This window comes from Bombina bombina, chromosome 4 (genome assembly GCF_027579735.1).
Source record: "Bombina bombina isolate aBomBom1 chromosome 4, aBomBom1.pri, whole genome shotgun sequence".
NCBI lineage: Eukaryota > Metazoa > Chordata > Amphibia > Anura > Bombinatoridae > Bombina > Bombina bombina.
In genome coordinates this window covers 888,757,283-888,781,782 of record NC_069502.1, presented here as the reverse complement: position 1 = coordinate 888,781,782, position 24,500 = coordinate 888,757,283, and the positions used below count along the sequence as shown (strand labels likewise).

At 38.8% G+C, this 24,500-nt stretch overlaps 1 protein-coding gene across 2 annotated transcripts in view; it reads right to left on the bottom strand.

Moving 5' to 3' along the window:
* STXBP5 (syntaxin binding protein 5) overlaps positions 1 to 24,500 on the bottom strand; it is a 1,442,716-nt gene that overhangs the window by 136,067 nt on the left and 1,282,149 nt on the right. For both annotated transcript variants that reach the window (XM_053711794.1, XM_053711795.1), the window contains exon 18: positions 6,582 to 6,733. In XM_053711794.1, coding sequence (XP_053567769.1) covers positions 6,582 to 6,733 — 152 coding nt within the window. The remainder of the gene's footprint in view (positions 1 to 6,581; positions 6,734 to 24,500) is intronic.

The following is a 24,500-nucleotide window of genomic DNA, read 5'->3' as shown; positions in this document are numbered from 1 at the left end:
GATTCACACCAACAGATATATTTTTTCCATATATTATGGTAAATTTTTCTAGTTACAGGCTTTCTAGCCTGAATAAGAGTATCTATTACAGAATCTGAAAACCCACGCTTTGATAAAATCAAGCGTTCAAACTCCAAGCAGTCAGTTGGAGGAAAACCAGATTCGGATGTTCGAATGGACCCTGAATAAGAAGGTCCTGTCTCAAAGGTAGCTTCCATGGTGGAGCCGATGACACATTCACCAGGTCTGCATACCAAGTCCTGCGTGGCCACACAGGAACTATCAAGGTCACCGAAGCCCTCTCCAGATTGATCCTGGCTACCAGCCTGGGAATGAGAGGAAACGGTGGGAATACATAAGCTAGGTTGAAGATCCAAGGTGCTACTATTGTATCCAATAGAGTCGCCTTGGGATCCCTGGATTTGGACCCGTAACAAGGGACCATGAAGTTCTGACGAGAGGCCATCAGAACCATGTCTGGAATGCCCCATAATTGAGTTATTTGGGCAAAGATTTCCAGATGGAGTTCCCACTCCCCCGGATGCTCCTCCATCGCCAGGGAACTCCTTGTTACCCCCTGATGGTTGATATATGTAACAGTCGTCATGATGTCTGATTGAAACCTTATGAATTTGGCCTTTGCTAGTCGAGGCCAAGCCTTGAGAGCATTGAATATCGCTCTCAGTTCCATTATGTTTATCGGGAGAAGAGAGTCTTCCCGAAACCATAGACCCTGAGTTTTCAGGGGTTCCCAGACCGCGCCCCAGCCCACCAGACTGGCGTCGGTCGTGACAATGACCTATTCTGGTCTGCGGAAGCTCATTCCCTGTGACAGGTTGTCCAGGGTCAGCCACCAACGGAGTGAATCTCTGGTTATTTGATCTACTTGTATCGTCGGAGACAAGTCTGTATAATCCCCATTCCACTGTCTGAGCATGCACAGGTGCAATGGTCTTAGATGAATTCGTGCAAAAGGAACTATGTCCATTGCCGCAACCATCAAACCTATTACTTCCATGGACTGCGCTATGGAAGGAAGAAGAACAGAATGAAGTACCTGACAAGAGCTTAGAAGTTTTGATTTTCTGGCCTCTGTCAGAAAAACCTTCATTTCTAAGGAAACTATTATTGTTCCCAAGAAGGGAACTCTTGTTGACGGGGACAGAGAACTTTTTTCTATGTTCACTTTCCACCTGTGAGATCTGAGAAAGGCTAGGACAATGTCCGTATGAGCCCTTGCTTTTGACAGAGACGACACTTGAATCAGGATGTCGTCCAAGTAAGGTACTACTGCAATGCTCCTTGGTCTGAGCACCGCTAGAAGGGACCCTAGTACCCTTGTGAAAATCCTTGGAGCAGTGGCTAATCCGAATGGAAGTGCCACAGGTAATGCTTGTCCAGAAAGGCGAACCTTAGGAACCGAAAATGTTCCTTGTGGATAGGAATACGTAGGTACGCATCCTTTAAGTCCACCGTGGTCATGAATTGACCTTCCTGGATGGTAGGAAGGATCGTTCGAATGGTTTCCATTTTGAATGATGAAACCCTTAGAAACTTGTTTAGAATCTTGAGATCTAAAATAGGTCTGAATGTTCCCTCTTTTTTGGGAATTATGAACAGGTTGGAGTAAAAACCCATCCCTTGTTCTCCTAATGGAACAGGATGAATCACTCCCATGCTTAACAGGTCTTCTACACAGTGTAAGAATGCCTGTTCGAAGATAATTGAGACCCGTGGAACCTTCCCCTTGGGGGTAGTTCCCTGAATTCCAGGAGATAACCTTGAGAAACTATTTCTAGCGCCCAAGGATCCTGAACATCTCTTGCCCCAGCCTGAGCAAAGAGAGAAAGTCTGCCCCCCACCAGATCCTTCCCAGATCGGGGGCCAACACTTCATGCTGTTTTGGTAGCAGTGGCAGGTGACTTGGCCTGCTTACCCTTGTTCCAGCCTTGCATCGGCCTCCAGGCTGGCTTGGTTTGAGAAGTATTACCCTCTTGCTTAGAGGGTGTAGAATTTGAGGCTGGTCCGTTTCTGCGAAAGGGACGAAAATGTGGCTTCTTTTTAGCCTTAAAAGACCTATCCAGAGGAAGGGCGTGGCCCTTTCCCCCAGTGATGTCTGAAATAATCTCTTTCAAGTCAGGGCCAAACAGTGTTTTACCCTTGAAAGGGATGTTAAGCAAAAGCGCTCTGCGCGCCACGATAGCAAACCCTGAATTATTCGCCGCTAATCTAGCTAATTGCAAAGCGGCATCTAAAATAAAAAAGAGTTAGCCAATTTAAGAGCTTGAACTCTGTCCAAAACCTCCTCGTACGAAGATTCTTTATTGAGCGACTTTTCTAGTTCTTCGAACCAGAAACACGCAGCTGTAGTGACAGGAACAATGCATGAAATTGGTTGTAGAAGGTAACCTTGCTGAACAAACATCTTTTTAAGCAAACCCTCTAACCTTTAATCCATAGGATCTTGAAAGCACAACTATCTTCTATAGGAATAGAAGTGCGTTTGTTTAGAGTAGAAACCGCCCCCTCGACCTTGGGGACTGTATGCTATAAGTCCTTACTGGGGTCGACTATAGGAACTAATTTCTTAAATATAGGGGGAGGACAAAAGGTATGCCGGGCCTTTCCCACTCCTTATTTACTATGTCCGCCACCCGCTTGGGTATAGGAAAAACATCGGGGGGCACCGGAACCTCTAGGAACTTGTCCATCTTACCTAATTTCTCTGGAATGACCAAATTGTCACAATCATCCAGAGTAGATAATACCTCCTTAAGTAGTGCGTGGAGATGTTGAAATTTAAATTTAAAAGTTACAATATCAGGTTCTGCTTGTTGAGAAATTTTCCCTGAATCTGAAATTTCTCCCTCAGACAAAACCTCCCTCCTGGCCCCTTCAGATAGGTGTGAGGGTATGTCAGAACAGATATCATCAGCGTCCTCTTGCTCTTCAGTGTTTAAAACAGAGCAATCACGCTTTCTCTGATAAGTAGGCATTTTGGAAAAAATGCATGCAATAGAATTATCCATTACAGCCATTAATTGTTGTATGGTAATAAGTATTGGCGCACTAGATGTACTAGGGGCCTCTTGTGTGGGCAAAACTGGTGTAGACACAGAAGGGGATGATGCAGTACCATGCTTACTCCCCTCATTAGAGGAATCATCTTGGGCAATATCATATCTATGGCATTATTATCCCTACTTTGTTTGGACATTATGACACAAATATATCACATATATTTAAATGGGGAGACACATTGGCTTTCATACATATAGAACATCGTTATCTGATGGTTCAGACATGTTAAACAGGCTTAAACTTGTCAACAAAGCACAAAAAACGTTTTACAATAAAACCGTTACTGTCCCTTTAAATTTCAAACTGAACACACTTTATTACTGAATATGTGAAAAAGTATGAAGGAATTGTTCAAATTTCACCAAAATTTCACCACAGTAACTTAAAGCCTTAAAAGTATTGCACACCAAATTTGAAAGCTTTAACCCTTAAAATAACTGAACCGGAGCCGTTTTTACATTTAACCCCTATACAGTCCCAGGTATCTGCTTTGCTGAGACCCAACCAAGCCCAGAGGGGAATACGATACCAAATGATGCCTTCTATAAGCTTTTTCAGTGGTTCTTAGCTCCTCACACATGCATCTGCATGCCATGCTTTCCAAAAACAACTGCGCATTAGAGGCGCGAAAATGAGGCTCTGTCTATGACTAGAAAAGGCCCCCAGTGAAAAAGGTGTCCAATACAGTGCCTGCCGTTTTTATTAAAACAATCCCCAAGATTTAACAACTATTAAAAGTAATAATCTGCCAAATATACTTAGTAAAGTAATCGTTTTAGCCCAGAAAAATGTCTACCAGTTTTTTAAGCCCTAATGAAGCCCTTTATTCTTTTACTTAAACTAAGAAAATGGCTTACCGGTTCCCATAGGTAAAATGACAGCTTCCAGCATTACCGAGTCTTGTTAGAAATGTGTCATACCTCAAGCAGCAAAAGTCTGCTCACTGTTTCCCCCAACTGAAGTTATTTCCTCTCAACAGTCCTGTGTGGAAACAGCCATCGATTTTAGTAACGGTTGCTAAAATCATTTTCCTCTTACAAACAGAAATCTTCATCTCTTTCCTGTTTCAGAGTAAATAGTACATACCAGCACTATTTTAAAATAACAAACTCTTGATTGAAGAGTAAAAACTACATTTAAACACCAAAAAACTCTAAGCCATCTCCGTGGAGATGTTGCCTGTACAACGGCAAAGAGAATGACTGGGGAAGGCGGAGCCTAGGAGGGATCATGTGACCAGCTTTGCTGGGCTCTTTGCCATTTCCTGTTGGGGAAGAGAATATCCCACAAGTAAGGATGACGCCGTGGACCGGACACACCTATGTTGGAGAAATGAATACTTTTATCAATTGAGATTATCAGAAAACAAATCGGTATCATAAAGTTTGTGCATTCCAATACAGACATGTAGAGATGTAGTGTTTATTTACTAAACACTGAGTTGAAGGTCAAAAGGTGTTTAATTCTGCAATGCAGCTGTTTTCCTGAAACTAGTGAACTACAGCCAATGAAAATATTTTTGTTCTCTATACTGTTTGAAAATTAAAATATATGTTTCATTAATTGTATTGGTACCCTGTTATTTGGGCTTTTAAGAATGTAATTAACAATTAAAACTAAACATTAAAAAGGAAATAATTAAAACTGTGCTTCTATTCTCAAAAAAGCTAAAAGACATTTCTCATCTCTAAAGTATATATATATCTTTTTTTACAATCCATATTTGCAACCAAGCTCGTATTAGCAATATCTTTTACCTACAGTATATGGACAATTATGCTTACTATTAAATGTATGTTTCCTGAGATGACACCTAGACAAATAACTAGGAAACCTGTGTGCAGCGTGATCAATAATAAATGTGGCCAGTATTTTCTGTAAGATCAGTTTCAGAAGGAATGTAAACTCCAGACTATTCCTAAAGATGTTCCTTAAAGGAACAAAAAAAAAAAACATTTCTTTCATGATTTGGATAGAACATACAATTTTAAACAACTTTCCAATTTACTTCTATTATCAAAATTGCTTAATTTTCTTGTTATCCTTTGCTGAAGGAACAGCATTGCACTGCTGGAGCTAGACGAACACATCTAGTAAGCCAATCACAAGAGACAATTATGTGCAGGAACCAATCAGCAGCTATCCCCCATTAGTGTAGGATATGTGCGTATTCTTTTCCAAACAGGGATACAAAGAGAATGAAACACACTTAAAAATAGAAGTGAATTTAAAAGTCTCTTAGAATTACATGCTCTATCGGAATCATGCAAGTTTAATTTTGACGTAGCAGACACCAGAAATTTCTGCCCCTTGAAAAATATAAATGGGCAAACAATAATGACCCTCCAACCAAAAAGCAGCTTAACAAAGGCTAAAGTGCATCTGTTAATAGGGATAGAGAACAAGGTAGTAAGGAGAAAATGGATCTTTGCTGCAGAGATATGCAGATATACAGCTGTGACTAATAAGATGGTACAGAATGAAAAGTAGTGTCAAAATGGTACCGCTGTTGGAGCAAATCTCAGGCTCAGTCAACTTTAATCCAAGTAGAAACCGAACTATCTCAAACAGGAAAGGGAAGAGTATATGATCTAGGTTTCTATTTTTCTACTTATTTTAGAAGTCAGAGGTCACATACAGAACAGTACTGATATGGTTCTAGAACAACATGAGAAAAAAATATATTTTTGGTCATATTTTAATCACAAACTACACTCATGTTACAATTTCTATACTGGTTTTGTCCTTCAATAAAAGGTGATTTTTTTTAAGGCACAAACCTTTATGTAACAGAGATTTTCATTTATCTTTCATCAACAATCTGTTAACTTTAAAAGAGAGAGATAGAGCGATAGAGAGGAAGAGAGAGAAATACACACACACAAAGAAAGAGGAATAAAGACAGATAGATAGAAAGAGAAACTACCTTTAAAACATGCTCTCTTGTTCTGCTCTAAACAGAAATTCATTATTTTCCCATGATTCCCCATAATAATAGCCATATATTGGACATCGATGGTTCATTTAATAGAAAACTAATAACATTAATTTACTCATACTGTGCTGTAGAGTTCAAATAAAGGCTAGATAGGTTGTTCACTATTGGTGTTCTGTAGATTAGGTTCTACTCCCTCTAGTGGTTATAAAGCTGTAGTACTTGTATTGTAGGAAACCATGGTAACGTAATGTATTTTGCGGGGAATATGAGCAGATTCTATGAACTGTTTCTAGATATTCACACAAGTATAAATACTGTATATTTATTTCTATTTATATATATATATATATATATATATATATATATATATATAATTTTTCTTTATTACTTAATTAATAATAATTACTTAATTAATTACTTAATTATTATTAAAAAAAAACTGACAACAGCCAAACTAAAAAAAACCAAAGAGCATTAACAAGTTACATTGCACATAACTCCAGCTTTTTACATACACTATACATGTTTACTTGAAGTATATAAAGTGGCTAAGACTCCTTACCTCCTGAGGGTTGCCGTGTTTTGCGTGGTGAACGTGGTTGTCTCTGGTAGGGGTCGTTGGAGCCATATAACTCAATGGTACCAAGGTTCAAGAGGACAGTTTTCTGGATATAGTCAACCATTGCAATGCCGTTACAGTTACCAAAAACTACTCTGGAGGTTGGGTGAGGAAAAAAAAAAGAGAGAAGTCAAGGGTTAGTCACACATATTTTCAAATGAATGCTTAAAAGGACATCAAACACTAAATACATTGCATAAGCATAGTATTGAGGGAGACATCCCAACCTGCAAAAACTCATTTCAGGGAGGTGGCTTCACCAGCTACTGTGCCGCCACCCCCTCCCCCCTCCCAGTTATATATTATAATTGGACATCTTGAAACCCTAAATAAGATAGGGACTTATCATTAAAGTAGCTTCCAACTAAAGTCACGTTAAAAAAAAAAAAGTTGCTTTATTTAGGGAGGCCCCTTGATTTTACCCCAAGCATGGTCCTGTTAAGTGTCATCCCAGGTATTGCATGTCTGTACCGGAAAAAACTACTACATATCATGCTTAACTGTGCTAAGCGCCTGATACCTAGGTTTTGGAAGAAAGCTGAAAAACCCACATATGATATGTGAATTAGAGAAGTGAACCATGTACTTGAACTAGAAAAAATACATTACACGTATATAGGTAAGCAAGACTTTATTGCTGATGTGGTGTTTCTTTGGGAGCAGGGTGTATGAGCCCACCACAAATGTGCTGAACCAAATATGTAAATCATCTCTAATTAAATTGTAACTGTAACTTAAACTGTTTGCAGAACCTGGAAAAGTTTGATTAGCTTATAGTCACCTATGATGTTTGAAAACATTGAGATTCTAAGTGTTGTTATTTCTGTTCTATAAGTGCTGGTTGTTAATACATGCCTAATTATGTAATTTTCTATTATATTTGAATTTATTTCTTTGCTTGAAAATAATAAAAAGATATATTGAAAAAATAAAAGTTGCTTTATTGCAACCAAAAAAATAAAATAACATAATTTATGTAAGAACTTACCTGATAAATTAATTTCTTTCATATTAGCAAGAGTCCATGAGCTAGTGACGTATGGGATATACATTCCTACCAGGAGGGGCAAAGTTTCCCAAACCTCAAAATGCCTATAAATACACCCCTTACCACACCCACAAATCAGTTTAATGAATAGCCAAGAAGTGGGGTGATAAGAAAAAAGTGCGAAAGCATAAAAAATAAGGAATTGGAATAATTGTGCTTTATACAAAAAAATCATAACCATCACAAAAAAAGGGTGGGCCTCATGGACTCTTGCTAATATGAAAGAAATGAATTTATCAGGTAAGTTCTTACATAAATTATGTTTTCTTTCATGTAATTAGCAAGAGTCCATGAGCTAGTGACGTATGGGATAATGACTACCCAAGATGTGGATCTTTCCACGCAAGAGTCACTAGAGAGGGAGGGATAAAATAAAGACAGCCAATTCCTGCTGAAAATAATCCACACCCAAAATAAAGTTTAAATGAAAACATAAGCAGAAGATTCAAACTGAAACGGCTGCCTGAAGTACTTTTCTACCAAAAACTGCTTCAGAAGAAGAAAACACATCAAAATGGTAGAATTTAGTAAAAGTATGCAAAGAAGACCAAGTTGCTGCTTTGCAAATTTGATCAACCGAAGCCTCATTCCTAAACGCCCAGGAAGTAGAAACTGACCTAGTAGAATGAGCTGTAATCCTCTGAGGCGGAGTTATACCCGACTCAACATAGGCATGATGAATTAAAGATTTCAACCAAGATGCCAAAGAAATGGCAGAAGCTTTCTGGCCTTTTCTAGAACCTGAAAAGATAACAAATAAACTAGAAGTCTTTCGGAAAGACTTAGTAGCTTCAACATAATATTTCAAAGCTCTAACAACATCCAAAGAATGCAATGATTTCTCCTTAGAATTCTTAGGATTAGGGCATAATGAAGGAACTACAATTTCTCTACTAATTGGAATAATAATAATTAATAATAATTACCTAACTGTTGGAATTCACAACCTTAGGTAAAAATTCAAAAGAAGTTCGCAACACTGCCTTATCCTGATGAAAAATCAGAAAAGGAGACTCACAAGAAAGAGCAGACAATTCAGAGACTCTTCTGGCAGAAGAGATGGCCAAAAGGAACAAAACTTTCCAAGAAAGTAATTTAATGTCCAATAAATGCATAGGTTCAAACGGAGGAGCTTGAAAAGCCCCCAGAACCAAATTCAAACTCTAAGGAGGAGAAATTGACTTAATGACAGGTTTAATACGAACCAAGGCTAGTACAAAACAATGAATATCAGGAAGATTAGCAATCTTTCTGTGAAAAAGAACAGAAAGAGCAGAGATTTGACCTTTCAAGGAACTTGCGGACAAACCTTTATCTAAACCATCCTGAAGAAACTGTAAAATTCTCAGAATTCTAAAAGAATGCCAGGAAAAATGATGAGAAAGACACCAAGAAATATGAGTCTTCCAGACTCTATAATATATCTCTCTAGATACAGATTTACGAGCCTGTAACATAGTATTAATCACAGAGTCAGAGAAACCTCTTTGACCAAGAATCAAGCGTTCAATCTCCATACCTTTAAATTTAAGGATTTGAGATCCTGATGGAAAAAAGGACCTTGCGACAGAAGGTCTGGTCTTAACGGAAGAGTCCACGGTTGGCAAGAGGCCATCCGGACAAGATCCGCATACCAAAACCTGTGAGGCCATGCTGGAGCTACCAGCAGAACAAACGCGCATTCCTTCAGAATCTTGGAGATTACTCTTGGAAGAAGAACTAGAGGCGGAAAGATATAGGCAGGATGATACTTCCAAGGAAGTGATAATGCATCCACTGCCTCCGCCTGAGGATCCCGGGATCTGGACAGATACCTGGGAAGTTTCTTGTTTATATGAGAAGCCATCAGATCTATTTCTGGAAGTTCCCACATTTGAACAATCTGAAGAAATACCTCTGGGTGAAGAGACCATTCGCCCGGATGCAACGTTTGGCGACTGAGATAATCCGCTTCCCAATTGTCTATACCTGGGATATGAACCGCAGAGATTAGACAGGAGCTGGATTCCGCCCAAACCAGAATTTGAGATACTTCTTTCATAGCCAGAGGACTGTGAGTCCCTCCTTGATGATTGATGTATGCCACAGTTGTGACATTATCTGTCTGAAAACAAATGAACGATTCTCTCTTCAGAAGAGGCCAAGACTGAAGAGCTCTGAAAATTGCACGGAGTTCCAAAATATTGATCGGTAATCTCACCTCCTGAGATTCCCAAACCCCTTGTGCTGTCAGAGACCCCCACACAGCTCCCCAACCTGTAAGACTTGCATCTGTTGAAATTACAGTCCAGGTCGGAAGAACAAAAGAAGCCCCCTGAACTAAACAATGGTGATCTGTCCACCACGTCAGAGAGTGTCGTACAATCGGTTTTAAAGATATTAATTGAGATATCTTTGTGTAATCCCTGCACCACTGGTTCAGCATACAGAGCTGAAGAGGCCGCATGTGAAAACGAGCAAAGGGGATCGCGTCCGATGCCGCAGTCATAAGACCTAGAATTTCCATGCATAAGGCTACCGAAGGGAAAGATTGTGACTGAAGGTTTCAACAAGCTGATATCAACTTTAGATGTCTCATGTCTATCAAAGATAGAGTCATGGATACTGAATCTATCTGAAAACCTAAAAAGGTTACCTAAGTCTGAGGAATCAATGAACTTTTTGGTAAATTGATCCTCCAACCATGATGTTGAAGAAACAACACAAGTCGATTCGAATGAGATTCTGCTAAATATGAAGACTGAGCAAGTACCAAGATATCGTCCAAATAAGGAATACCACAATACCCTGTTCTCTGATTACAGACAGAAGGGCACCGAGAACCTTCGTAAAAAATTCTTGGAGCTGTAGCTAGGCCAAACGGCAGAGCCACAAACTGGTAATGCTTATCTAGGAAAGAGAATCTCAGAAACTGATAGTGATCTGGATGAATCGGAATATGCAGATATGCATCCTGTAAAACTATAGTAGACATATAATGCCCTTGTTGAACAAAAGGCAGGATAGTCCTTACAGGTACCATTTTGAATGTTGGTATCCTTACATAACGATTCAATATTTTTAGATCCAGAACTGGTCTGAAGGAATTTTCCTTCTTTGGTACAATGAAGAGATTTGAATAAAAACCCCAGTCCCTGTTCCAGAACTGGAACTGGCAAAATTACTCCAGTCAACTCTAGATCTGAAACACATTTCAGAAATGCTTGAGCCTTCGCTGGGTTTACTGGGACACGGGAAAGAAAGAATCTCTTTGCAGGAGGCCTTATCTTGAAGCCAAGTCTGTACCCTTCTGAAACAATGTTCTGAATCCAAAGATTGTGAACGGAATTGATCCAAATTTCTTAGAAAAAATGTAATCTGCCCCCTACCAGCTGAGCTGGAATGAGGGCCGCACCTTCATGTGGACTTAGGAGCTGGCTTTGATTTTCTAAAAGGCTTGGATTTATTCCAGACTGGAGATGGTTTCCAAACTGATACCGCTCCTGAGGATGAAGGATCAGGTTTTTGTTCCTTGTTGTGACAAAAGGAATGAAAACGATCATTACCCTGGAAAGAAAGGGAAAGCAGAGTAGACTTAGAAGACATAACAGCATTCCAAGTCTTAAGCCATAAAGCTCTTCTAGCTAAAATAGCTAGAGACATATACCTGACATCAACTCTAATGATATCAAAGATGGTATTACAAATAAAATTATTAGCATGTTGAAGAATAAAAATGCTATGAGAATTATGATCTGTTACTTGTTGCGCTAAAGCTTCTAACCAAAAGATGAAGCTGCAGCAACATCCGCTAAAGATATAGCAGGTCTAAGAAGATTACCTGAACACAAGTAAGCTTTTCTTAGAAAGGATTCAATTTTCCTATCTAAAGGATCCTTAAGGAAGTACCATCTGCCGTAGGAATAGTACGCTTAACAAGAGTAGAGACAGCCCCATCAACTTTAGGGATTTTGTCCCAAAACTCTAATCTGTCAGATGGCACAGGATATAATTGCTTAAAACGTTTAGAAGGAGTAAATGAATTACCCAAATTATTCCATTCCCTGGAAAATACTTCAGAAATAGCACTAGGGACAGGAAAAAACTTCTGGAATAACTACAGGAGATTTAAAAACCTTATCTAAACGTTTAGATTTAGTATCAAGAGGACCAGAATCCTCAATTTCTAATGCAATTAGGACTTCTTTAAGTAAAGAACGAATAAATTTCATTTTAAATAAATATGAAGATTTATCAGCATCAACCTCTGAGACAGAATCCTCTGAACCAGAAGAACCATTATCAGAATCAGAATGATGATGTTCATTTAAAAATTCATCTGAAAAATTAGAAGTTTTAAAAGACTTTTTACATTTACTAGAAGGAGGAATAACAGACATAGCCTTCTTAATGGATTTAAAAACAAAATCTCTTATGTTATCAGGAACACTCTGAGTATTAGATGTTGACAGAACAGCAACAGGTAATGTAACAGTACTAAAGGAAATATTATCTGCATAAACAGTTTGTCATGACAAAACAGTACAAACAACAGCTGGAGGAACAGATACCATAAGTTTACAGAAGATACACTTAGCTTTGGTAGCTCCAGCCCCAGGCAGGGATATTCCAGAAGTATCTTCTGACTCAGCTTCAACGTGGGACATCTTGCAATATGTAATAGAAAAAACAACATATAAAGCAAAATTGATCAAATTCCTTAAATGACAGTTTCAGGAATGGGAAAAAAATGCCAGAGAATAAGCTTCTAGCAACCAGAAGCAAAAAATCAATGAGACTTAAATAATGTGGAGACAAAAGTGACGCCCATATTTTTTCGCGCCAAAAAAGACGCCCACATTATTTGGCGCCTAAATGCTTTTGGCGCCAAAAATGACGCCACATCCGGAACGCCGACACTTTTGGCGCAAAAGAACGTCAAAAAATGACGCAACTTCCGGCGACACGTACGACGCCGGAAACAGAAAATAATTTTTGCGCCAAAAAAGTCCGCGCCAAGAATGACGCAATAAAATGAAGCCCACAGGGAAAGTCACATTTTTAAGGTAAGAAAAAAATGAATTATTCATATGCATTATCCCAAATATGAAACTGATTGTCTGAAATAAGGAATGTTGAACATCCTGAGTCAAGGCAAATAAATGTTTGAATACATATATTTAGAACTTTATATAAAAAGTGCCCAACCATAGCTTAGAGTGTCACAGAAAATAAGACTTACTTACCCCAGGACACTCATCTACATGTAGTAGAAAGCCAAACCAGTACTGAAACGAGAATCAGTAGAGGAAATGGTATACATAAGAGTATATCGTCGATCTGAAAAGGGAGGTAAGAGATGAATCTCTACGACCGATAACAGAGAACCTATGAAATAGACCCCGTAGAAGGAGATCACTGCATTCAAATAGGCAATACTCTCCTCACATCCCTCTGACATTCACTGCACGCTGAGAGGAAAACCGGGCTCCAACCTGCTGCGGAGCGCATATCAACGTAGAATCTAGCACAAACTTACTTCACCACCTCCATAGGAGGCAAAGTTTGTAAAACTGATTTGTGGGTGTGGTGAGGGGTGTATTTATAGGCATTTTGAGGTTTGGGAAACTTTGCCCCTCCTGGTAGGAATGTATATCCCATACGTCACTAGCTCATGGACTCTTGCTAATTACATGAAAGAAAAAACTATTTTCCAGTGATCGTACGCTTGTTGAATGCTTAAATATTTTAGAATACGAAGTTTAATTACGTGCAGTAAATAAGGTAGTATTTTTGTTTTTATTTTTATTAGACTCAGTGGGGGCATTTTGGTTACTGATGCATGCGTTGAGAGTTCTATAACGTCCCAGCAACTAAAGGCATTCCTTAAAGAAAAACTTTTTCCGGATTTGGGCCACATCGGATCATGGTACTTAAGAGTTTCAGGGAGATTGCATTCCATTTGCTGGCATCAGGGAGCCGCTATTACAATCAGGGAGACTCCCTGAACTTTAGGGAGAGTTGGGATGTCTGATTTAGGTTATTTCCCACCTCCCTCTAGGCATGGGCGCAACCAGGCTGAAATCTGGTTTACAATGCATTGCATCAATGATGTGTTTGAAAACGTGCAGCAACTCTCCTATACTGCAGTGTAACCTAAGTTCCAAAATGGCAGCATGAAATGTTTTGTGTCACTTTAATTACTAAATATGTCCAGCTGCAAATAATTAGTACAAATTTTTGTAATATTTCATTCTAGGATAGACTTTAACCCCGTGGGGTTGAAGAGGACCTTGACCGTTGCAGGCATCTTAATAGATGGACACCACATACTCAGGAAACTTGGTAAGATAAGTCCCCTGATACTGTTAAGAATTGTTTATTTGTTATGATGTTGTTCCCACAAGTTGTAGAATATTTGTTGCTGATAAGTGTTCAGTAGTAACTTTTATAATAAGATTAGAAACCCGCTACCTCACAACATAGAGCTGCCGTTTAGGTAACACAGAACACTATGAAATAACCTAAGACAATGGGCATGGTAACACCTGATTTACATATAGGTGGCTAGAAGGGTGCACTTAAATCTCCATAATGGGTCTACTTAGTCACAAGGCTGATTACTCATCTGCAAGTAGTTTATCCAGACCTAACACAACAGGCAAATGAAGGAAAAGAAGTGATTACGTATCATAATGTTGCCTTTGCAAGTCGTTGATTACTCTTAGTACATAAATATTTTATAGTAGTTGTTACAATATATCTAGAACCCACCATATTACAATATAAAAATCTGCACAACACATAGTTTGCTGAATACCATTTATGTAAAGCTGGACACTATGGAATACCCTTCGGCAATGATGGATTATAACAACTGATTAACATATAGGCGGCTAGTAGGGGGAATATGAACCACTACAATAAGTTTATTTTCTATCAAGCTGACTCCTCAGCTGCACACAGTTCACGTGGACCCAACTCAGCATACAAGTAATGAAGCGAAATCAGGTAAACCTAACAAGCTGCACACCTTTAAGTCCTATATCTGCACTATAATATTTTGCACTACCTAGAGAGCGCCCTCAGGCACTTAACCCAGATAGTTACACAGAGATACTAGATAACCTTGGATGCATAGAATTACTCATATATGTGTAAATGTTTATATAATAATATGTGAAGACACAGGGATAACCCCCCCCTCCAAATTGTTATATGTTTATTTGTTCTATTTTTTTTCTTTACTGTTGGTTGGTGGTTGATTGATTGTAGCTTACAAAAAAACATAATTTATGTAAGAACTTACCTGATAAATTCATTTCTTTCATATTAGCAAGAGTCCATGAGCTAGTGACGTATGGGATATACATTCCTACCAGGAGGGGCAAAGTTTCCCAAACCTCAAAATGCCTATAAATACACCCCTCACCACACCCACAATTCAGTTTAACGAATAGCCAAGAAGTGGGGTGATAAAAAAGTGCGAAAGCATATAAAATAAGGAATTGGAATAATTGTGCTTTATACAAAATCATAACCACCACAAAAAAAGGGCGGGCCTCATGGACTCTTGCTAATATGAAAGAAATGAATTTATCAGGTAAGTTCTTACATAAATTATGTTTTCTTTCATGTAATTAGCAAGAGTCCATGAGCTAGTGACGTATAGGATAATGACTACCCAAGATGTGGATCTTTCCACACAAGAGTCACTAGAGAGGGAGGGATAAAATAAAGACAGCCAATTCCTGCTGAAAATAATCCACACCCAAAATAAAGTTTAACGAAAAACATAAGCAGAAGATTCAAACTGAAACCGCTGCCTGAAGTACTTTTCTACCAAAAACTGCTTCAGAAGAAGAAAATACATCAAAATGGTAGAATTTAGTAAAAGTATGCAAAGAGGACCAAGTTGCTGCTTTGCAGATCTGGTCAACCGAAGCTTCATTCCTAAACGCCCAGGAAGTAGAAACTGACCTAGTAGAATGAGCTGTAATTCTCTGAGGCGGAGTTTTACCCGACTCAACATAGGCAAGATGAATTAAAGATTTCAACCAAGATGCCAAAGAAATGGCAGAAGCTTTCTGGCCTTTTCTAGAACCGGAAAAGATAACAAATAGACTAGAAGTCTTACGAAAAGATTTCGTAGCTTCAACATAATATTTCAAAGCTCTAACAACATCCAAAGAATGCAACGATTTCTCCTTAGAATTCTTAGGATTAGGACATAATGAAGGAACCACAATTTCTCTACTAATGTTGTTGGAATTCACAACTTTAGGTAAAAATTCAAAAGAAGTTCGCAACACCGCCTTATCCTGATGAAAAATCAGAAAAGGAGACTCACAAGAAAGAGCAGATAATTCAGAAACTCTTCTAGCAGAAGAGATGGCCAAAAGGAACAAAACTTTCCAAGAAAGTAATTTAATGTCCAATGAATGCATATGTTCAAACGGAGGAGCTTGAAGAGCTCCCAGAACCAAATTCAAACTCCAAGGAGGAGAAATTGACTTAATGACAGGTTTTATACGAACCAAAGCTTGTACAAAACAATGAATATCAGGAAGAATAGCAATCTTTCTGTGAAAAAGAACAGAAAGAGCAGAGATTTGTCCTTTCAAAGAACTTGCGGACAAACCCTTATCTAAACCATCCTGAAGGAACTGTAAAATTCTCGGTATTCTAAAAGAATGCCAGGAAAAATGATGAGAAAGACACCAAGAAATATAAGTCTTCCAGACTCTATAATATATCTCTCGAGATACAGATTTACGAGCCTGTAACATAGTATTAATCACAGAGTCAGAGAAACCTCTTTGACCAAGAATCAAGCGTTCAATCTCCATACCTTTAAATTTAAGGATTTCAGATCCTGATGGAAAAAAGGACCTTGTGACAGAAGGTCTGGTCTTAACGGAAGAGTTCACGGTTGGCAAGAGGCCATCCGGACAAGATCCGCATACCAAAACCTGTGAGGCCATGCCGGAGCTACCAGCAGAACAAACGAGCATTCCTTCAGAATCTTGGAGATTACTCTTGGAAGAAGAACTAGAGGCGGAAAGATATAGGCAGGATGATACTTCCAAGGAAGTGATAATGCATCAACTGCATCCGCCTGAGGATCCCGGGATCTGGACAGATACCTGGGAAGTTTCTTGTTTGGATGGGACGCCATCAGATCTATTTCTGGAAGTTCCCACATTTGAACAATCTGAAGAAATACCTCTGGGTGAAGAGACCATTCGCCCGGATGCAACGTTTGGCGACTGAGATAATCCGCTTCCCAATTGTCTACACCTGGGATATGAACCGCAGAGATTAGACAGGAGCTGGATTCCGCCCAAACCAAAATTCGAGATACTTCTTTCATAGCCAGAGGACTGTGAGTCCCTCCTTGATGATTGATGTATGCCACAGTTGTGACATTGTCTGTCTGAAAACAAATGAACGATTCTCTCTTCAGAAGAGGCCAAAACTGAAGAGCTCTGAAAATTGCACGGAGTTCCAAAATATTGATCGGTAATCTCACCTCCTGAGATTCCCAAACTCCTTGTGCCGTCAGAGATCCCCACACAGCTCCCCAACCTGTGAGACTTGCATCTGTTGAAATTACAGTCCAGGTCGGAAGCACAAAAGAAGCCCTCTGAATTAAACGATGGTGATCTGTCCACCATGTTAGAGAGTGTCGAACAATTGGTTTTAAAGATATTAATTGAGATATCTTCGTGTAATCCTTGCACCATTGCTTCAGCATACAGAGCTGAAGAGGTCGCATGTGAAAACGAGCAAAGGGGATCGCGTCCGATGCAGCAGTCATAAGACCTAGAATTTCCATGCATAAGGCTACCGAAGGGAATGATTGTGACTGAAGGTTTCGACAAGCTGTAATCAACTTTAGACGTCTCTTGTCTGTTAAAGACAGAGTCATGGACACTGAATCCATCTGGAAACCCAGAAAGGTTACCCTTGTCTGAGGAATCAAAGAACTTTTTGGTAAATTGATCCTCCAACCATGATCTTGAAGAAACAACACAAGTCGATTCGTATGAGATTCTGCTAAATGTAAAGACTGAGCAAGTACCAAGATATCGTCCAAATAAGGAAATACCACAATACCCTGTTCTCTGATTACAGACAGCAGGGCACCGAGAACCTTTGTAAAAATTCTTGGAGCTGTAGCTAGGCCAAACGGCAGAGCCACAAACTGGTAATGCTTGTCCAGAAACGAGAATCTCAGGAACTGATAATGATCTGGATGAATCGGAATATGCAGATATGCATCCTGTAAATCTATTGTGGACATATAATTCCCTTGCTGAACAAAAGGTAAGATAGTCCTTACAGTTACCATCTTGAACGTTGGTATCCTTACATAACGATTCAATATTTTTAGATCCAGAACTGGTCTGAAAGAATTCTCCTTCTTTGGTACAATGAAGAGATTTGAATAAAACCCCATCCCCTGTTCCGGAACTGGAACTGGCATAATTACTCCAGTCAACTCTAGATCTGAAACACATTTCAGAAATGCTTGAGCTTTTACTGGATTTACTGGGACACGGGAAAGAAAAAATCTCTTTGCAGGAGGTCTCAACTTGAAACCAATTCTGTACCCTTCTGAAACAATGCTCTGAATCCAAAGATTGTGAACAGAATTTATCCAAATTTCCTTGAAAAAACGTAACCTGCCCCCTACCAGCTGAGCTGGAATGAGGGCCGCACCTTCATGTGGACTTAGAAGCAGGCTTTGCCTTTCTAGCTGGCTTGGATTTATTCCAGACTGGAGATGGTCTCCAAACTGAAACTGCTCCTGAGGATGAAGGATCAGGCTTTTGTTCTTTGTTGAAACGAAAGGAACGAAAACGAATATTAGCCCTGTTTTTACCTTTAGATTTTTTATCCTGTGGTAAAAAAGTTCCTTTCCCACCAGTAACAGTTGAAATGATGGAATCCAACTGAGAACCAAATAATTTGTTACCCTGGAAAGAAATGGAAAGTAAAGTTGATTTAGAAGCCATATCAGCATTCCAAGTTTTAAGCCATAAAGCTCTTCTAGCTAAAATAGCTAGAGACATAAACCTGACATCAACTCTGATAATATCAAAAATGGCATCACAGATAAAATTATTAGCATGCTGAAGAAGAATAATAATATCATGAGAATCACGATGTGTTACTTGTTGCGCTAAAGTTTCCAACCAAAAAGTTGAAGCTGCAGCAACATCAGCCAAAGATATAGCAGGTCTAAGAAGATTACCTGAACACAGATAAGCTTTTCTTAGAAAGGACTCAATTTTCCTATCTAGAGGATCCTTAAACGAAGTACCATCTGACGTAGGAATAGTAGTACGTTTAGCAAGGGTAGAAATAGCCCCATCAACTTTAGGGATCTTGTCCCAAAATTCTAATCTGTCAGACGGCACAGGATATAATTGCTTAAAACGTTTAGAAGGAGTAAATGAATTACCCAAATTATCCCATTCTTTGGAAATTACTGCAGAAATAGCATTAGGAACAGGAAAAACTTCTGGAATAACCACAGGAGCTTTAAATACCTTATCTAAACGTTTAGAATTAGTATCAAGAGGACCAGAATCCTCTATTTCTAAAGCAATTAGTACTTCTTTAAGTAAAGAACGAATAAATTCCATTTTAAATAAATATGAAGATTTATCAGCATCAACCTCTGAGACAGAATCCTCTGAACCAGAGGAATCATCAGAATCAGAATGATGATGTTCAGTTAAAAATTCATCTGTAGGGAGAGAAGTTTTAAAAGATTTTTTACGTTTACTAGAAGGAGAAATAACAGACATAGCCTTCTTTATGGATTCAGAAACAAAATCTCTTATATTATCATGAACATTCTGCACCTTAGATGTTGAAGGAACTGCAACAGGCAATGGTACTTTACTAAAGGAAATATTATCTGCTTTAACAAGTTTGTCATGACAATCAATACAAACAACAGCTGGAGGAATAGCTACCAAAAGTTTACAGCAGATACACTTAGCTTTGGTAGATTCAGCACTTGACAGCGATTTTCCTGTAGTATCTTCTGACTCAGATGCAACGTGAGACATCTTGCAATATGTAAGAGAAAAAACAACATATATATAAAGCAAAATTGATCAAATTCCTTAAATGACAGTTTCAGGAATGGGAAAAAATGCCAAAGAACAAGCTTCTAGCAACCAGAAGCAATAAAAAATGAGACTTAAATAATGTGGAGACAAAAGTGACGCCCATATTTTTTCGCGCCAAATAAGACGCCCACATTATTTGGCGCCTAAATGCTTTTTGGCGCCAAAAATGACGCCACATCCGGAACGCCGACATTTTTGGCGCAAAATAACGTCAAAAAATGACGCAACTTCCGGCGACACGTATGACGCCGGAAACGGAAATAGAATTTTTGCGCCAAAAAAGTCCGCGCCAAGAATGACGCAATAAAATGAAGCATTTTCAGCCCCCGCGAGCCTAACAGCCCACAGGGAAAAAGTCAAATTTTAAGGTAAGAAAAATGTTAAATTAAAATGCATTATCCCAAATATGAAACTGACTGTCTGAAAATAAGGAAAGTTGAACATTCTGAGTCAAGGCAAATAAATGTTTGAATACATATATTTAGAACTTTATAAACAAAGTGCCCAACCATAGCTAGGAGTGTCACAGAAAATAAGACTTACTTACCCCAGGACACTCATCTACATATAGCAGATAGCCAAACCAGTACTGAAACGAGAATCAGCAGAGGTAATGGTATATATAAGAGTATATCGTCGATCTGAAAAGGGAGGTAAGAGATGAATCTCTACGACCGATAACAGAGAACCTATGAAATAGACCCCTTAGAAGGAGATCACTGCATTCAAATAGGCAATACTCTCCTCACATCCCTCTGACATTCACTGCACGCTGAGAGGAAAACCGGGCTCCAACTTGCTGCGGAGCGCATATCAACGTAGAATCTAGCACAAACTTACTTCACCACCTCCATCGGAGGCAAAGTTTGTAAAACTGAATTGTGGGTGTGGTGAGGGGTGTATTTATAGGCATTTTGAGGTTTGGGAAACTTTGCCCCTCCTGGTAGGAATGTATATCCCATACGTCACTAGCTCATGGACTCTTGCTAATTACATGAAAGAAATTGTAATCCATAGCATGCCCCTACCTACAGATCCAACTCCCTACCCAAGACCCATCCACTGACCTATGACTGATATAACTCTCATAATACACAGGTCAAACTTCTAAGAGCATTCAGCTCTTTTTCACTGCCCTTAAAAGTACATTCAGCTCTTTTACAAAAGCTTCCAGGATAGCTCCACTCTGCGCCACCGGGATGAAGATAGAAGACGTCCCGAGATGGATGAAGGTGTCGCCGCCTGGATGAAGCCTTCTCGCCGCCTGGATGAAGATGGATGTCCGGACTTCAGGAACCATGAGTAGATTTTATGGGGTTAGTGTTCGTTTTTTGTTTTTTTTCAATCTTTTGGGTGGTTTTTTTTTAGATCAGGGCTTTGGGCTTTTTGAAAAAGGGCAGTGAAAAACAGCTGAATGCTCTTTTAAGGGCACTGCCCATACAAATGCCCCTTTAGGGGCAATGGGTAGCTTAGTTTTTTTTTTAGAATTAGGTTTTTTATTTTGGGGGTTGGAAGGGTGGTGGGTTTTACTGTTGGAGAGACTGTTTAACTTAGGGCAATGCCCTACAAAAGGCTCTTTTAAGGGCTATTGGTAGTTTATAGTAGGCTAGGGGGTGTTTTTATTTTAAGGGGGCTTTTTATTTTGATAGGGCTATTAGATTAGGTGTAATTGTTTTTATTTTTGATAAAAACAATTACAACACTAATAAAAGTTATTAACCCCTATTCCGCCACTCCCGACATCACCGACACCTAAATAAAGTTATTAACTCCTATTCCACTGCTCCCCGACATCGCTGACACTATAATAAAGTTAACCCCTCCCATCGCTAACACTATAATAAAATTTATCAAAAATAAAAACAATTACATCTAATCTAATAGCCCTATCAAAAAAAAAAGCCCCCTTAAAATAAAAACACCCCCTGTGTAACTATGTGGGTTAAGTGCCTTGGGTGGGTTTTTTTTTTAGATCAGGGCTTTGGGCTTTTTGAAAAAGGGCAGTGAAAAACAGCTGAATGCTGAATGCTCTTTTAAGGGCACTGCCCATACAAATGCCCCTTTAGGGGCAATGGGTAGCTTAGTTTTTTTTTTTAGAATTAGGTTTTTTATTTTCTGGGTTGGTAGGGTGGTGGGTTTTACTGTTGGAGAGACTGTTTAACTTAGGGCAATGCCCTACAAAAGGCTCTTTTAAGGGCTATTGGTAGTTTATAGTAGGCTAGGGGGTGTTTTTATTTTAAGGGGGCTTTTTATTTTGATAGGGCTATTAGATTAGGTGTAATTGTTTTTATTTTTGCTAAATTTAGTTTATTATTTTTTGTAAGCTTAGTGTTTTTTATTTTTCATAATTTAGTGTTTATTTTTATTGTAATTTTAGATTTTTTAATTTTTTTCGTAGTGTTAGGTTTTTTTAAATTTGTAATTTAGATTTTTTCATTGGTAGTATTTTTTTTATTTTTTAGTAGCGGCGATGTGGAGGGCCGGAGGTTTAAGGGTTAATAGATTTATTTAGTGGCGGTGATGTTGGGGAGCAGCGGAATGGGGCTTAATAACTTTATTATAGTGTCAGCGATGTCGGGGAGGGGTTAACTTTATTATAGTGTCAGCGATGTCGGGGAGCAGTGGAATAGGAGTTAATAACTTTATTTAGGTGTCGTGATGTCGGGAGTGGCGGAATAGGGGTTAATAACTTTTATTAGTGTTGGCGATGTCGGGGGCGGCAGACTAGGGGTGTTTAGACTAGGGGTTTATGTTAGGTTTAAACTTAACTTTTTTTCCCCCATAGACATCAATGGGGTTGTGTTACGAAAAATTATACTTATCTACAATTTTATACATATATGTAGTGGAAGAGTACCTTATATCTTTAATATATATTTTAATATACCAATTTCCCTCAAAGAAAGAAGGAAAAAATAAATCAAAATAAATCAAAGTTAAAATATACCTTGCAGAATCTGGCATATTAGAGCTGAGATGGTCACTAGTTCCCATCCGGTTAAAGAACCTGTGATGTCACATCAGGCAGTGACTGCTGCGATCAAATTATACAGATTTATTTTAGGAATAAAAGAATTCAATTCTGATGATCAGCTCTGCCTAGCTGCCTTCTGCTCTCTAGGATATTTAATATGATCACTGCTTGTAATCACGGAGGAAGCAAGGGTTATTTAGCTGAGTGGGAACTAGCTGCTAATCTTGCAATATGGTAACAATAGCTACATCCCAGAAAGAAATCTACATTTTTTTAAATGTGGCAAGCGCTAGTGACAGGTGGGGTAATGCAGGACTGAAGCAGGCAGTGTCACTAGTCACTGGGACCTCTAAATTTGGACCTGTCACACAACCCAAGACTATTAGGAGCAAGGCAACCAAATTTGTTTAATTCAGTGGGGGGGGGGGCACTTGGAGGGGCAAGTAATAACCTAAGGGGGCAACTGCCCCCTTGTCCCCCTATAGTGACGCCTATGCTTTTCAGTAACTCGTAATGGCAGCTCTATGGAGAGTGAAATAACGCAACTTTTTGGCATTAGTTTCGCACCCTGTTTAGCACAAAACTCGCAGTGGCGGCTCGTGGGTTATTCAAATGGGGATTCATGGACCAGTTATGTAAAATAGTTTTATATATATATATATACATATATATATATATATATATATATATATACACACACACACTTCTGTAGATGAAAAAGCATGCCTGCAGATACACCATAACTGGTTACACCTGTAGAAGGGGGACATGCTAGGTGGGCTGGTAAAACTGCACAGGAACTTGCAACGCTACAACTGAACCACTGAAGCAAACTTGAACTCAATGTTATCAGTGTTTCCCTAAAGTTAGTAAACTTCAACAAAAATTGTTAACTACTGTGAGCCAGTTACACAATCACACAGATACCAAAATGTGCTTAGTAATATGCTTTATTGTGCTTATAATAAATGTCATACACAATATATAATACACTGTGGAAACAAAAAATATAGAAATATCTAACAATGATCCCTTCAATTATATCCAAACTATAGATATGCTGAGTATTGAGCTCATTTAATATATTTTTTTCCGCTAATTAGCTTTCTTCAAAATTCCTCTGTCCCAAATTATGTTGCAGTGGCTCTGAGTCAACACTGTCAATGCATTATACTCTTGCTTAAAATAGCAGCACTGCAGTTAGGAGCACTCAGCATGGTCCCAAAACATCCGTATAACAATGTCAACAGATCACACGGACAACAGTTTTCTGTAAAAAAATAATCAACAGCTCACCGGATCCAGCATGTGGTTTACACCCCGCACTCTTCGCCATGACTGATAGCTGGGACGTCTCACTAAACACTGTGCATCTAGTAGAAGCCATATAACAATAACCCAGTAGTCCCAGACACAATTAAAGTATACAGAGCAAGCCCAAAGGGAGTGAGGTTCCGCGTGTGTGTGTCCTACCTGTGTGCAGAGAAATGATCCTGTCCGCAAGCTGATAATGTGCCTCTCGGTCTAAATGTATACTTTTTTATCATTTTAAAAAACACTTTGTTCCCCAAAAAAAGATTAGGTGGCAGAATTTACTTATTTATAACAAAATTAGTCCCTCATCACCTCAGGGTTTTACACACAGTATACCATCTAGTAATAGATTTATTTGTAAATTCTTATTTGCCCATGAGCTTAAAAACAATGCAGAT